Source organism: Sprattus sprattus (genome assembly GCF_963457725.1).
Source record: "Sprattus sprattus genome assembly, chromosome: 19".
Taxonomy (NCBI): domain Eukaryota; kingdom Metazoa; phylum Chordata; class Actinopteri; order Clupeiformes; family Clupeidae; genus Sprattus; species Sprattus sprattus.
The window spans coordinates 21,686,923-21,702,098 of NC_137917.1; the positions used below are offsets into that span (position 1 = coordinate 21,686,923).

Here is a 15,176-nt window from a genome sequence, read left to right on the forward strand (position 1 = left end):
GCATTAATATTGTGTAGTTTAAAAATGAATATGAGCTTGTTTTCTTTGCATTATTCGAGATCTGAAGACACTGCATCTTTTTTGCTATTTTGACCAATTGTCATTTTTCTGCAAATAAATGATCTAAATGACAATATTTTTATTTGAAATTTGGTAGGAATGTTGCCAGTAGGTTATAGAATAAAACAAAAAAGTACATTTTAGTTTAACACATACCAATAAATAGTAAAACCAGAGAAACTGATAATTTTGAAGTGGTCTCTTAATTTTTTCCGCGGCTGTATATGTTTAGTGTAACTTGTGCTGTTTAGCAGATATAATGTAATTATAAGTGTAATAGTAAGTGATTAATGTAGGTAGTAGTGTGAATTTAGTTAGATGACAAACTTGTTGATTAATGCTATTGTGAATGTTAGGTTGTGACTAGCTGTATATTGAGAGATTCATATAGTATTATTGCTAAGTAGTTTGTATTCTGTTTCTTTGCAGAACCACACACATAAACACATACATATACATGACCTAAACACACATAAACACGTACATATACATGACCTAAACACACATACAGACACACACAAACACACCCTATATCCATTCCATTCAATTCAATTTATTAATAAATATCAAACTGGAGTCAACATCATTCTCAGGCATTTTAATTAGATGCACCACAGCGGCTTCTACAGATTCCTTACCAGAAAACAAGAGTCTCCACAACAGGTAGCGCTCAAACAAGAACTCATCATGATGGATTAAAGTATCTTCTTCAATGGGTTTTCTCCTTTTTTCCGGGGTTGTAGCAAGCTTATAGCCTGGATGCCAGACCGAACTTAGCCCCGCCCACAACATTTGAGGTCTGGAAGTTCGGTCCGTTGTGGAGAAATAATGCCCGACCAAAAACTAGACAGCCAATCAAATTGTCAGGGCTGGCTTTATACGATGATGGACAAATGATCAACCGTTACGTTATCAACCACGTCACCAAAGAGCGCTTGGTTTGGCTGCCGATGGAGAGCTGAAATGTGGAGATTGGAGTCTGATTTAGAAGACATTGAAAGCGCATTCATTTTGAAAGAGTAACAGAGAAACGCGATCAAGGCATTTGTCGATCGAAAACATGTTTTCGCCGTCCTTCGTACGGGATCCGGTAAAAGTTGAATGTATCAACTGGCCCTGATGGTCCAAGGTTGAAACACGCCCCATAATCACAGCGCAACGGAGCAGTATCAGACTCATATTCTGACTAGAATTATGAGTGAGACATCGTCAGGCTAGCAAGCTTATCCAGCTTTACTTAAATAAGCCTGCGCTGGAGCAGGTTAGAGCTAATTGATGTGTTGCTATGATGATTTATCGAAAGTTGCTTCCACAAACCGAAAGGAGGGACTTATATTATCTCATCCTGAAAATGATCTCGGTTACTCGCTTAAAAAGATGAATAGGGCCCTGATATGATATGAAATGTAAATAGCCATCACCCCCCCCCCCCCCCCCCTACGCAAATACGTACATACGCATGCTCACAAACACACACCCACAGACACACACGCACACTGTTTTAAGCACACAGAGGACAAGACCAAGAAAATACTTTCGAGGAGGAGAAACCAATCAGGCAAACAAACAGGGTGATGATTGGGAACAGGTGAGGGAAAGGGCAGGTGAGGGCGGAGTCTCAGGACAAAGACAGAAAACACATGGCATGCAAACAAACACAAGAAGTACATGTCAAAATTAGCAATCAGGGGAAAGCACATGTCGGTAACAAAGAAACACAAAATAAAGACAGAGCAGGATCCTGACAGAACCATACTCACATCAGCATAAACATACAGGACTAAACAAACGAATTATAGTCTTATAATGACAGTCTGCGTATGTGTACTGAGCAACTAGAGGTAGCATGCGAGGTCTGAGTTCACCTTTCCCGCTCATGTTTGTTCTCCGCCCATCAGCCTTTTGGTTGACAGTGGAGAGAGTACAGGAGAGTCAGATAGGGTGGCTTCTCATCTGGTGAGGAATGAGTTACTGTAGTTAAGAAAAGAATAAAGAAGTGAAAAACACATGCAACCCTGAACACCTAATTTTCATAGCTCTAAAACAAATGAAATGGAACAGAAACATTTATTTGATTTGATTTTCCACAGACTGAAACCAACAGCACAACATACAGCTTGACATGTATTTTGTCACACCTGGGTGACCACATGGATAGTGGAAAGTAAACATGGCCAACTTAAAACCCGATTTCATACGATGTGTGATTTCGTACGATGTTATTCACTGAAGTCCAAAATTCCCTTTTCCTTAATGCTGTTATTTGTGAGAGTGATCAATGTACTTCTGTTCAGGCCACTACATCTGTGATGTCGCGGAGGGGGACGGTTGCAATTGACTTTGCTTCAACGATACCAGGTTGGCCTTGACAGTTGGTGACTCTTATAGGAAACCAGATGACACACTTTGGCCTGTTAACGCACACCAGGTAATGTCTCATTCTCACCTTACCATTGTTCTCTCACACCCAGGGATGGATTACCGAACAGGCCTGTAGGTGTGGGCTAGCTTTTCCAGTTTCTCTGGGAAACCCTACCGCGTTTGTCTGTAGTGGGAGAACAATGGTGAGGTGAGAATGAGACACTACCTGGAGTGCATCAACAGGCCAAAGTGTGTCATCTGGTTTTCCCCAGAGTCACCAAAGGCCAACCTGGCGTGAAAATCGGGCCAGCCCCACAGTTCTTCATAACACGATTTACTGTTGTGTGCAACCTTATATGAACAGTTCTGAGCTGACTGTCCAAGAAAGAGTGGAACCCTGAGATAGGCCAGGGCTCTGCTGACTTGCCTATACTAAGGCAACCAAAACATGGGAGCAATGGCACCCCTTATGCTCACTTTTACACCCTAATTTCCTGGTTGTTCAGCAGTTTCCTCCAATTGTAATCTGCGTCCCTGCATTCTCTGTTTGGGTGTCTAACCCCTGAACCATTTCTCCATGGTGATATCTGCTTACCAAACATTTCCTCAGGTGCAGATGCCGCTCGCACAATTTGAACAGTAATATATTCAGTACACCTTACTTCACAGAAACATATAGTTCACTGGATGTAGTCATTAGGACAGTCTATGCGGATATTAAAATAACTTATTTGAACTTATTATGAAAAAATAACTACTACTGGTGTTACATGAGAATTCATTTAAAATTCATCAGCAAAATTATGAGGCCTGTTAACAGTTAGGGGTAATAACTGGTTGTACCTTTGAGCTCAGTACAAAGGTATTCATACGAAGGGGAAACCACCCAGTGTTATCTACTTGAATTGTAAAGTATATTTAAACAGAGCGACTCTACCTAATGTTCTACCCAAATCTCCTACCAGGCCAATAAGGCCAGGTCGGTTCCTGTTCCTGAGGCCTGTTAACAGTTAGGGGTAATAACTGGCTGTACCTTTGAGCTCAGTACAAAGGTATTCATACAAAGGGAAATCACCCAGTGTTATCTACTTGAATTGTGAAGTATATTTAAACACTCAACCAAATCTACTTGAATTGTGAAGTATATTTAAACAGAACCACTCAACCAAATCTCCTGTCAGTCTGTGACTTTCATCTGTGTTTCAGTACAAAGCATACAAACCACTTGTTTTGGAAGAAAACATCAGTTACTGAAAATAATTTGTTACAAAGACACCAAAGAAAGTTTTATAATAGTTTCACTGAGGCCTAGGGTGGTTGAAGGTCACCAATGAAAGGTCAGGACAGGAGATAAGGCCAGTGATGTACAATAAAAATGTAGATTAGATAGATAAGCCTAATTGTTTAGTCTCGATCCGCTTTCAATTGCTAATTTAAATATGAACATAGAAAGTTTAAAGCACACTGGGTTCCTGGGACTATGAGCTAGCTCTAACATCATGGCTTCTGAATTAAAAAACCCACACTTGTCCAATCACTAGTCTCACAGTTCTATCAAGATGACGAGATTTGGGGCGGTTTATGGGGGTAGAGTCTTGGTTGTTTAGGGATGAGACCAACGGCAAAGAAATAAAACAGCTTGGCACCGTGCTGGTTAGCTTTTCCAGTTTCTCTGGGAAACCCAACGGTGTTTGACGACGTGTGGGAGAACGATGGTGGAGTGAGAATGAGACATTACCTGGTGCATCAACAGGCCAAAACGTCATCTGGTTTTCCCCCAGTTACCAACTTTCATGGCCGACCTGGCGTGATATTTACTTGAGCTGCATAGAAGTCAACTGACTTTTTAAATGCTAGCATGAGACAACACATGAAAACATGTCTCACATCAATAGCGTGCGAGTAGGCAACCATGGCTTTTGCCCCTGGAATTTCAAATGTGTTGTCAATGCCAGCCTGTTTCCGACAGAGTGCCTGCAGTAATGATGTGCCTTCATAAATAGCGGTTCGCTTATTTCATCTGCCAGATTTAAGCACACACACACACACACGCAGAGGGCAATGTCACTGACTAAATTGACCCGTCATCACGGTGATACGGGCTGTTTTATTGATCATAGAATAAAGATATCAATCGCTTTTTTTCTTCATATTCAGGTTCGGAACACTATCCTGACACTGATAGTCCCAAACAGAGTTAAGCTCTAGGCTGGGAACGGCAGATTCCCGGAACCATCAGCTGCGGAATTCCAAAATTCCTGTTCAGGCAAACCTGAGTGATCGGAAATGTGTTTGAAAGTGTGTGTGGGTGGTTATCAGCCATCTGTTTGCAGCTGTGAGGAAGTACTATAGTATTATTCACAAAGCACCTGTTGTACGTGCAAACCTCACCTAACAAGACTATACCTGAACTTATAACAATGACATTCTTTCTCAGACAGTGTTTAACATAGAGGTCCTTCTTTGAAATTATTGTGAAATACAAAAACAAAAAATATGGGAAATTTTTACCTCATAAACCACTTAAAAAGGCTTTCCACACTAATAAACAAGGCACTGGTTGATTATTTGTTTTATTAATCATTATTATAAGGCAACTCTGGACAGTGCAGACTTTGACAAGAAGACAAAAAATAAACAAAACATGAGAAGTTGCATTTTTCTGCATACATTTTTAGCACTGTTCCCCTACAACCTCTCTTTCGCTGAGGCTCATCAGAGCACAGACTTACTGCTACTAATGCAACTCAATGAGCACTGTATGAGGGGCTGGACAACTGCAAAATTGATGCATCCGATCCCCAAAAGTGCTTAAAACTGTCCCATCCAGCCATGTCCTGCATAGTTTGGCCTTTCTTTTCCATCAGATATATACATAGTAAGCAGTTTTTCTGTATGCACAGTATGGGTGAAGCTTTAACACCTCAGCATCCAACAAATCTGTAATGAGTCCTCCGAGCCGTGTGTTGATTTACCTCAGTCACATGATCTCCACTCCGGCCTTCTTAGGCCATAGTTCCAGTTTCTCGCTCATCCTTCGGGCCAATGAGCAAAGCATAGTCATGCCACCAGAGGTCAACCTGCGGGGCATCACCTGCAACAATCTATGAACTTTTTTTTTTATACAAACGTGATACAATTCACCTCGTTTTTTTGCAAGGAGGAAAACCCAAGAAGAACGGACAGGATATTAGGTACAAAGCAAGGGCCACATCCCTCTAAAATAGCTTCGATCTAGTTTCATTTATGAAGACACAAAAGGACCACCACCACTGCTCAATTTCCAAACTGTAAACAGCAGCATGTGAAACCACCATAAACTGTAAAAATACACACACATACAAGAGGCACGCACCTCACACACACACACACACACACACACACACACACACACACACACACACACACACACACTCACACTCACACTCACACTATCTCTCTTCTACCACCAAGGCATTATATAGTATCATTTCATAGTCCAACAATTTGAGCATTAGTTGAGAAGCTGCCCGCCAGACCGCCATCTTTGGTTTCAGCCCACTTAGGCTCTCTGCTAAGACACAGACTTTTGCATGAAGGACATGTTAATGTCATAAACAAACAAACAAACAAACAAACAAACAAACAAGTCTCCAGCTGGAGGAGAGTGAGGGCCAAAGGTGGCTTGATAAGAGGCAGAGGTGTGAAGAACATACAGAGTTAAGACAAAGAAAGTGGATAACCCTCTCTCTACACCCCAAAGCCCTGTGCTACAAAAGCACTGCTGAATGTGCTACCGCCCGCTCTTCACAGTGCCAAGACCATTTCACAAAGTCACTGCCATCTCAGTTGACTAGATAATCGTGGTGACTAAATCCGAGACTAAAAAGAGCCATTATGGATGCTGGCCCCACACTTATACAGATAACCAAGTCATCCTGCTTTGTGAAATGGCCCCTTGATCTTAACCTAAACTCTTCGTTTGGTGACTTACTTCTCTTTATTCGTTTTTAATGCTCAAACCATTAATATCGCCCCTCTTTCTGAGAAGGATTTAGAGATTTTCTTTCCATTCGGTCATGGCTACAATATGTAAGAGAACTCCCCATAGTTACTTATGAACTGTACTCTTTATGCTCAAAAAGACGTCACCCATGAGTTCATCTTTGTGGCTTCATATCAGATATATACGATAACTAGCTACCTGGGTTCGATTATCAGGTCCAAACGGGCCTTGAGTTACTGCAATTGAAATGTGCACTTGAAACATCACAAAGGCACGACAGTGGTCAGGGCGCAATCAACAATTGACTATCCAAAGCATTACCACACTCAACTTGCATAAAGCACTGTGCAGCCCTCAGGGATGGGATCAAGGAAACACAACAGAGAGCAAAATGGGATGAATAACAACTCAGCACCTGATAAGAAATGAAACGTAAATAACCGTCACCACCCCCCCCACCCCCCCTCTAGGAAAACAAGAAAAAACGTCCAGGATATCTATGACGGGTTAACCACTGTAAATATCGAGTCTGATTTGAATGTTAGGGAAGGGTATAAGGATATAGGTGAGTGAAATTAAAACCTGGCTAACACACCACCACGTTGCCGGTTCCCAGCAGTATCCGGTTTATAATCTCCCATAAGGGGTTGGTGATGGAGCCTTCTGCAAACCTTATCTCTAATCTGTTTTATGTAAACATTCTTTCACTGAGGCAAATACGTACATACGCATGCATTGCTCACAAACACACACCCACCCACAGACACACTCACATACTGTTTTAAGCACACAGAGGACAAGACCGAGATGATACTTTTGCAATTATGCTAAGGCAACAGGTTAAAACAAAGTCCAAATTTGTCTCTTTTGCGGACAAGACTCAGGTCCCATCTCTTGTTGTCACCGCAAACACAACAAACAAAGGTCAAGTGACATGTGCAGGGAGAGTCCTGGGGGGAGGGAAGAGAAACAATGATCTCGTTGTAAATCACACGCAGAGAGATACATTCAACAGTCTAATTTTTCCCACCACTGCCTTCCTCTACAGAGAGAATATGTGCCCCAAAAAAGGAGAAAAAAAAAAAACCCAAACCAAATTTGTTTCACACAGGAAAATCCCCCATACCACAGAGCAGTGTGTCTGTTCTTCTCACAGGAAGAGGCTAACGTAAGGGTGGGTGAAAAAGGCAATAGTGTGAAAGAGCTTGGTCCTATAATGGCACTGCCAGTGGTCCCGAATGGTGGGAGGCAATGGATGGTGGAAGCCCTTTTGTCTTAGAGGGAAAAGGCAGGGGGGGTCTGAGAGGACCCCCCCGTCTTCCTCTCTGCCCAACACTACCACCAACCACGCTCCTGCTGCTACTCCACACACAGACAGGGAATCCTCAGTAGTCTGGTGTTTTCTCGTTCTCTTTATCGTTTGCCTGATTTTCAGTTTTGATGGAGGAGGCCGCAGGGATGTTGGCGTCAGCTGGGGCATTCATTTTGAGGGTTGCGTGCATGCCCTCTTCCGTCCCGATGTTAACAGTGATGTTAGTGTACAGCTGACCGTACTCGCGCGAGACAAGCTCGTACTCCACCGAGTTCATGCCATCCAGTTTCCAGGTCTGCCTCGTCTTTTGCAGCATGTTAAACCTGCAGAAAAGGGAGTGGAGGAGAGGGAAAGGTGAAATATTGAACGGGGGGGGACAGAGACAGAGACAGAAATAAAGACAAAAATAATGGAAGACAGACATAAGAGGTGGACAGATTCAAACAGGTATAAAGACAAAGAGATGGTAACATACAGCTAAAGATGCAGAGAGAGAGAAAGAAAGAGAGATTAAGAAAGACAGAACTGTTGAGTATGTCCCACTGAGTAACTTTTTACTGAACTGAAATCCAACGCCTGTGTAGCTGAACTTCCCCACACTGGCCAGTCCACAAGCTTTTGCTATGAGTCGCACCGAAAACTGCCGGAAAGCCCCGGAAACCTCACCTCTCTGGGTTCTCCGCGTTGCCCGAGTCCAGCTCGTGTTTGATCATTTTGTAGCGTCCTATGACCGCCGACGGACGAGAGATCGACATTCCTCCCAGAGACACTCTGAATAAGAGAGAGGAAGCGAGGGGAGAAGAGAAGATCAAGGAAAACAGAAGACACTGACTGAAGGAACGGCCTGAGAGTACAGACAAGCTTTGAAAGGGACTCACTGTGAAACTTCAAATGGGAGTTCAAAGCAGATGCCATAGGCAGAGGGTTAATACAAAATGAGGACAAAGATTTGAAAATAAAGATATATTTTTGGAGAGGACCCATCCATTGAGTTGTGTCCATTGTTTAGCCCTGGTAGGTTGATCATGGTAATAATAATTTGTATCCCCTTTTTCCTTTAACTAAAATAAATTATATCTCCATATAATATATGACTGAAGGTTATCTTTATCAGGAAGAAACAGATCATTAAGCTTCTTCCGCAGCTTGGGCAGGTGAAGTGCCTTCTCATGGCGCAGCAGCAACACAAAGAAACTGCCAACTGTACAGACAAGCTCTACATTTCCCAGTAGGCTCTACTTGGTGAAAAGAGCAGTCTCAGCACCTATGCATGGATCCCTTTCATTGTAGTCCAGGCAAAATAGCCCATTTTGGAGCCAAAAATAGAATTCATTGTAAAAGATTTTTTTTTCAGCATAGATCATTTCTATGAGGTGTCCAGAACAACATACTTAAAGTCCTAAGAAATCCTACTTGAGGAAATATGTTTAATTCTCATCAATCTGAGATGTGTGCTAATAATGCATGGCAAAAATACACCTCAAAAGTGTAATTTTTTTCCTTTACACCTATCAAAATAAAACTTTACACAATGAAAGTACCCATGAATACACTAATTAAATATGCCCAAAATACAACCAATAGGCTTAATTTTTTCCTTTACTCCTACCAAAATAAAACTTTACATAGTAAAAGTATACATAAAAAGTAACTTTTTTTGTATTACAAGTTTCTTTTGAAATGAATTTGAATATGCACATGAGCGTCACATTGAATATGTCCTGATTGCATAGGCAGAAACACCATACCCCTGGCAGGTACTACCAAGCCAGGAAGTTTTCAGGTTAGAGGCCCGTCTAAAAGCAACATTGCCATCTCCCATTGGCAGAAGGATGATAGGATGAAGATTGGGCCGATGTATTTGTCATACATATGAATGGTGTTTCTGCCTATGGACATATTCAAAAAGTGTGGAGCTAATGTGCATATTTAAATTAATTTCAAAAGATACTGTTAATAACATTTTTTTTACTTTTCATGGGTACTTTCATTGTGTAAAGTTTCATTTTGATAGGAGTAAAGGAAAAATTACATTTTTGAGGCAATGTACCATGCATTATTAGCACAAATCTCAGGTTGATGAGAATTTTTCCTCAACTTGGATTTCTTAGGACTTTTAGTATGTTGTTCTGGACACCTCATAGAAATGATCTATACTGAAAAAAATGATTTTACAATATGTCTGTCGTAAAACGCTATTTTGCCGGGACTATTGGGGCGGCCATGAAACTAGACAGCAGGTTAATGAAAAACACCCCCCGACACATAGTGTGATCTATAGCATAACATTCCCAGCAGACCCTGTGCTTGTTTGTCGACGCATGACCATGAGCACGAGGGCCAGGGCGTGTTGATGTAGGTGCTGCTAAACCTGACCCCCCCCCCCCCCCCCTTACCTGATTCCAATGTCATCGTCCTCGCCGCCCCAGCCCCAGTAGTTGTTGGGGAAACCGTTCATCTTCAGGTACTGCAAAGGGGTCAGGGCCGAGACGCCTCCAAAATACGTTTTGTATGGCAACCTGCCAAAAGCACAGAGACACGGAGACAAGAGAGCGCTAATTAAGTATGGACAGAGACAAGAGAACGCTAATTAAGTATGGACAGACATGAGGAGACAAGAGAAGGCTAATTATGTATGGACAGAGACAAGAGAATGCTAATTAAGTATGGACAGAGACAAGAGAAGGCTAATTAAGGCAGGACAGATACAAGAGAACGCTAATTAAGGCTGGACGGATAGGAGGACAGGGTGAGAGGAGAAGGGGGGGGGGGCAGAATATGATGATAAAGAGTGTCAGAGATAGAGAGAGAGAGAGAGAGAAACAGTGAAAAAGAAGAGACAGAAGAAGAATAGCTTAATACAAAGATACACACAAAGGGACCTGCTAGGCGATGAAGTGTGAGAGATTAATCCCAATCAAACAAAAGTTCAAAAGGAGGCCTTCACCTTTTCCAGGGCTGATTGTTTCTTAAACACACACGCCTGAATAAACGTGTAACATGACGCAAGCCCACCTGCCTTTATCTTATTCACCCACTGTGCATCCGGAATCCGTTTCTTATCTACTGTGACTTACTCACGGACAAGTCCAAGTGCATGTGTGGTACTTGTCCTGTTTAAACAAGATGCCTCCATATTGGTTTACCGGGTGAAGAATAAATACGGTCGGTTGAATGAGAAACGGTAATAAAAGTACAACTTCATGAAAGATTTCATGAAAAGATTTCAAACACGCTCATGGCTAACTGGGCAGCGACCAAACATGAATGAGACTCAGGACACAAAGGCCATGCTCAGATTACACGGCTTAATGTGCGATTCCGATCACCCAGCTCAGATCTCATCTTTTCCGCCTGGAACCGGCCCAAATCGGTGGTGGTAACTGACCCACATCAGTCGTTGCTGTGAACGGGGCCCAGAGACAGCTTGCATGGGCCGTGGAAGTCACATGCATGAGACACATGTGCCATTAACAGCAACATCAAAAAGCTTGTGAAAGGAAATATTCACATGTATCTATCCATAATCAATAAACTTAAGCCCATAGGAATGGTCCCAATATAACTGAGTGTGTGAATAGATAAATTAATAGATCAAACTAAATTTGGAAAAAAAAGCACATTGTCCCATGTTGGCAAAAAAAGGACCCTGGGCCTTATTCCCCTTGCAATCTGAACCAGTCTAAGTCCCCTGTGAGGACTGGATGTCAGGCAGTTGGACACACAAACATACACATACTAACATACAAACGAGAAGCCTAAAGACACACTTACTTGTAGCCGAATTTGTCCATGGCTATGGCGGCGTGCTTGGGGTAGGCATCGCAGGTGTAGGTGTTGCGGTCGTCCTCGGGGATGAGGTCCACGTCGTGGAAGAACAGGCAGTCCCAGTCCTCTTCGCGCATGGCTTCCCGGAAGCCCACATTCATCAGCTTTGCCCGATTAAAGGTATAGTCCCCAGCCTATTCACACACAAAGACATGGGCGAACATGCCATAAATAAAAACACATCCCTACATCAGTATAGGGCCGAATGATTTGGGAAAATAATCTTATTGTGATTTTTTTTATTTAATCCTCTTTTTTTTCCCCCAACAAAATGTAATGAATGATTTAAATATGACTAACACAATATGAGATACTTTAAGTGTAAAATATTCTTTTATTTAACTGCTCATTACAGAAACAAGAACAAATCGATGCATTTAATCATTCAGCCCTTATTTATGTGAACGTTTGTGATTGAATGCCAACCTATTACTGTCCTACAAACATTTTATATAGTAAATAATGGTGTTTGATCACAGATTAGTGATCGCTAATGTGTATAAAGGCTACATTTAAATCACATACTTATACATTTATAGACCTACGTACTAATTCCATGCAATATTCCTGTAAATCCAAGTGAGCTCAGATGTGGTCAGTACTTGAAGCTGAGGATTAGCTCTAATCCCAGCCAGGCTGATGAGAGGTAGGAGACATGAAATAAAGGCAAGGGTTTTGTCCCTGGTGGAATCCTGTATCAGTGTGTGTGTGTGTGTGTGTGTGTGTGTGTGTGTGTGTGTGTGTGTGTGTGTGTCCAAAGATCCTGGGCCTTTGATCGCTGTTTTCTGACGTTAAAACCCAACCCTTACACGTGGGGTAGGTATGTTCTATCTCTCAACATACGTTTGGGTTGGGATTTTGTGTTTGCCTTGTCTAAACAATACCTTGCTGACGTCATGCACCTTGGTACACAATGCAGACGCTGACAGAACATGCCAGAGAGAAGGCAAGTTATCAGAAGTGTCTGTCTAGCATCAGGGAACTCAACCAATGGACAGCACTTCTGTTTTAATAAAAGAATCTGAGCAGAAAAAGAAGTAGCGTACACCACGGGATTCCATAGGTCAGTGGGAGAACTATACAAGAATAACAGTATATAAGTAGAGTATAGCACAGGATTCCATAGGTTAGTGGGAGAACTATACAAGAATAACAGTATATAAGTAGCGTATAGCACAGGATTCCATAGGTTAGTGGGAGAACTATACAAGAATAACAGTATATAAGTAGCGTACACCACGGGATTCCATAGGTCAGTGGGAGAACTATACAAGAATAACAGTATATAAGTAGCGTATAGCACAGGATTCCATAGGTTAGTGGGAGAACTATACAAGAATAACAGTATATAAGTAGCGTATAGCACAGGATTCCATAGGTTACTGGGGGAATGGGAACAAGAGTGAAAACTGACTGAAACACAGTTCTGCCTTACAATGTTCAACAAACTCTACCCTAATGGAAACAAACACAGAATAATATTTTAATGTAAGTGAAACTAGAAGACGGACAGCCATTTGAAGGCGGGAGGTGAAGCGCGTACTCTACAGAGGCAGAGGCCGTTGTAAGTGGATAAGGAGATTTGGAACTCGAGCCTGAACACAACTGGCATGCATGTCTAACATGTGTCTGTATACTGCAGTTGTCATGACTAATACCAGGGGGTGCTGTTGAGTCGATTTTGAAGCACTGTTGAGGCTCACAGTACAAGGCTCACAGTACTGACTTGCAGCACTGATTTCCTCATCACTATTTAATCACTGCAGCATGGTTCTGAAGCGAGTGACGACACGGCACATGGCTGATAAGCTCAATGCGCTTGCCTTCAGCGAGTGGCAATCACTGTAATATTAGTAATTGTATACATTGGAGGTCTTTATGAAAAAGCACAGTGCAGACATCAAGCTTCAGAGACGGCCCTCCTGCTGATACGAGCGTGGGGGAGAGTTGGGGGGGGGGGGGGGGGGGGTATGTTGCAGGAGGTGTGCGATGCTCTCTCTCACCTGTTGGATGATGTAAATGCCATAATCGAGCTGTTGCCTCTGCAGGAAAGGGTGCAGGTTGTAGAGGAAGAACTTCAAGTGGTGTTCCCGGTTTCTGAAGGGGATGATTATGGCCGTGCGATGATTGGCCTCACAGTTCGGGGGGCGGTACCGACCTCCCCGCTTAACAAGTGGGTTCCTCCGCTTGATTTTAGACAGGGTCAAGCCCGAGGGGAAGGTGACGCGGATCGGTCCGCCTGCGCAGACAGAACCAGGAGAGGAAACAACAACATCATTAGGCATAGCACAAGCTTGAAATAACCCAAGTTTTTCCTTAAGGGAATGGTAGGACATTGAAGCTGAATGATGTAATGTGAAGCAACTTGTAGAACAAGTGCTGGCTGCTTGCAGAAAGGCACAGCTCAGGATAAAAAAAATCCTGAAATAGAACCAGGGAAGGCACTAGTCTGACTATAAGACACGTTAATGATGTGGACTCTGAGTCTGCAGTCGGAAAAGTCAGCCTTAGAAGTAGACATGGACATTTCCTGTGGAAGCAAACACAGAACCCGATCTAGGGGAGATGAGCAGGGACCTCCCTTGTGTAAACACTCATTCGTTAGTCCCGCTATTAACGACAGATGGCATTCGAACCTCTTTTCATCCCCTCTGGAGCCACTTTAAAAAAGCAATCATTAGTCCCTTCTCTACAACACCCTCCTTTAACCGACTGTGTGCGCAAGGTACAGTCCTGCAGTGCACTTCACTCTATTGGCACAGAGAAACCCAGGCAACAGGAAAAGGGGAGTTCCAGGAATGAGGAAAGGGAGCCATGTTTGGAGATCTAAGATAACACCAGGGCCGTACAAACACGGAATATCAAAGACACAAGAACACCAGGGTGGGAAAGAAAAGACAACAGTGAGTGTTTAAGATCGGAGAGGATCGGAGTGGATAGGAGTGGATAGGAGTGGATATGAGAGGATATGAGTGGATAGGAGTGGAGAGCCTGACCCGGGATACAGAGAGGGCCCAAACATAAGGGTGTGACGTTGAGCTGAACTCACCAATGAGGGGGGACTTCTTGGGGCAGTAAGGAAGGTCGTCTGCCAGGGTTGAGAGGTTGGCGTAGACGACGTTGGCGTAGACGTCCCCTCCGCTGGTAGCGTTGTGCCCATGTGAGGGATACGCGGAGTGCTCTGTCTTCCGGAAGATTTTGAAGAAGTACGACACCCTCCTCTGGTTGCCCTCCCGAGACAGCAGCGCCATGACGACCAGCTGCACCCCCAGTAACATCACCAGGTAGCGCCATTTGGACTGTAGTGTGACCATGGCAACCGCCTGCAGGGAACTTTTTTTTTTTAGTCTGTGTGTGGAGGAGGTTGGAGTGGCTCAGCAAAAAAAAAACAGGCACTCACTGTACGGTGGTCTCATCCTCTGAGGGAAGCTTCATGGCCGCTTAAAAAAAAAAAAAAGTCCAATGCTTAACTCTCCCTACAGTTATTTAAAAAAATATGTATATATATATATATATAAAATCAACTGCTAACTGCACTGGCAGATGGTATGTATCCTGCTGTCAAGAGGATGGGGGAGGGGGTGATTGCAAGAGAATGAAAACTCTTTGAATAGGGACAGAGTTAAGGGC

General features: G+C 43.0%; 1 protein-coding gene across 1 annotated transcript; it reads right to left on the reverse strand.

Moving 5' to 3' along the window:
• Window positions 1-4,976: 4,976 nt before the first annotated feature.
• LOC308380020 (beta-1,4-galactosyltransferase 3) lies at window positions 4,977-14,904 on the reverse strand. The gene is made up of 6 exons (XM_080857298.1): window positions 14,596-14,904; window positions 13,550-13,785; window positions 11,493-11,680; window positions 10,115-10,237; window positions 8,385-8,489; window positions 4,977-8,041 (listed from the first exon to the last, which is right to left on the reverse strand). Exons 1-6 carry the CDS (start codon window positions 14,858-14,860, stop codon window positions 7,792-7,794), a joined length of 1,167 nt encoding a protein of 388 aa, XP_080713424.1. The 5' UTR covers window positions 14,861-14,904; the 3' UTR covers window positions 4,977-7,791.
• Between the last annotated feature and the right edge of the window lie 272 nt (window positions 14,905-15,176).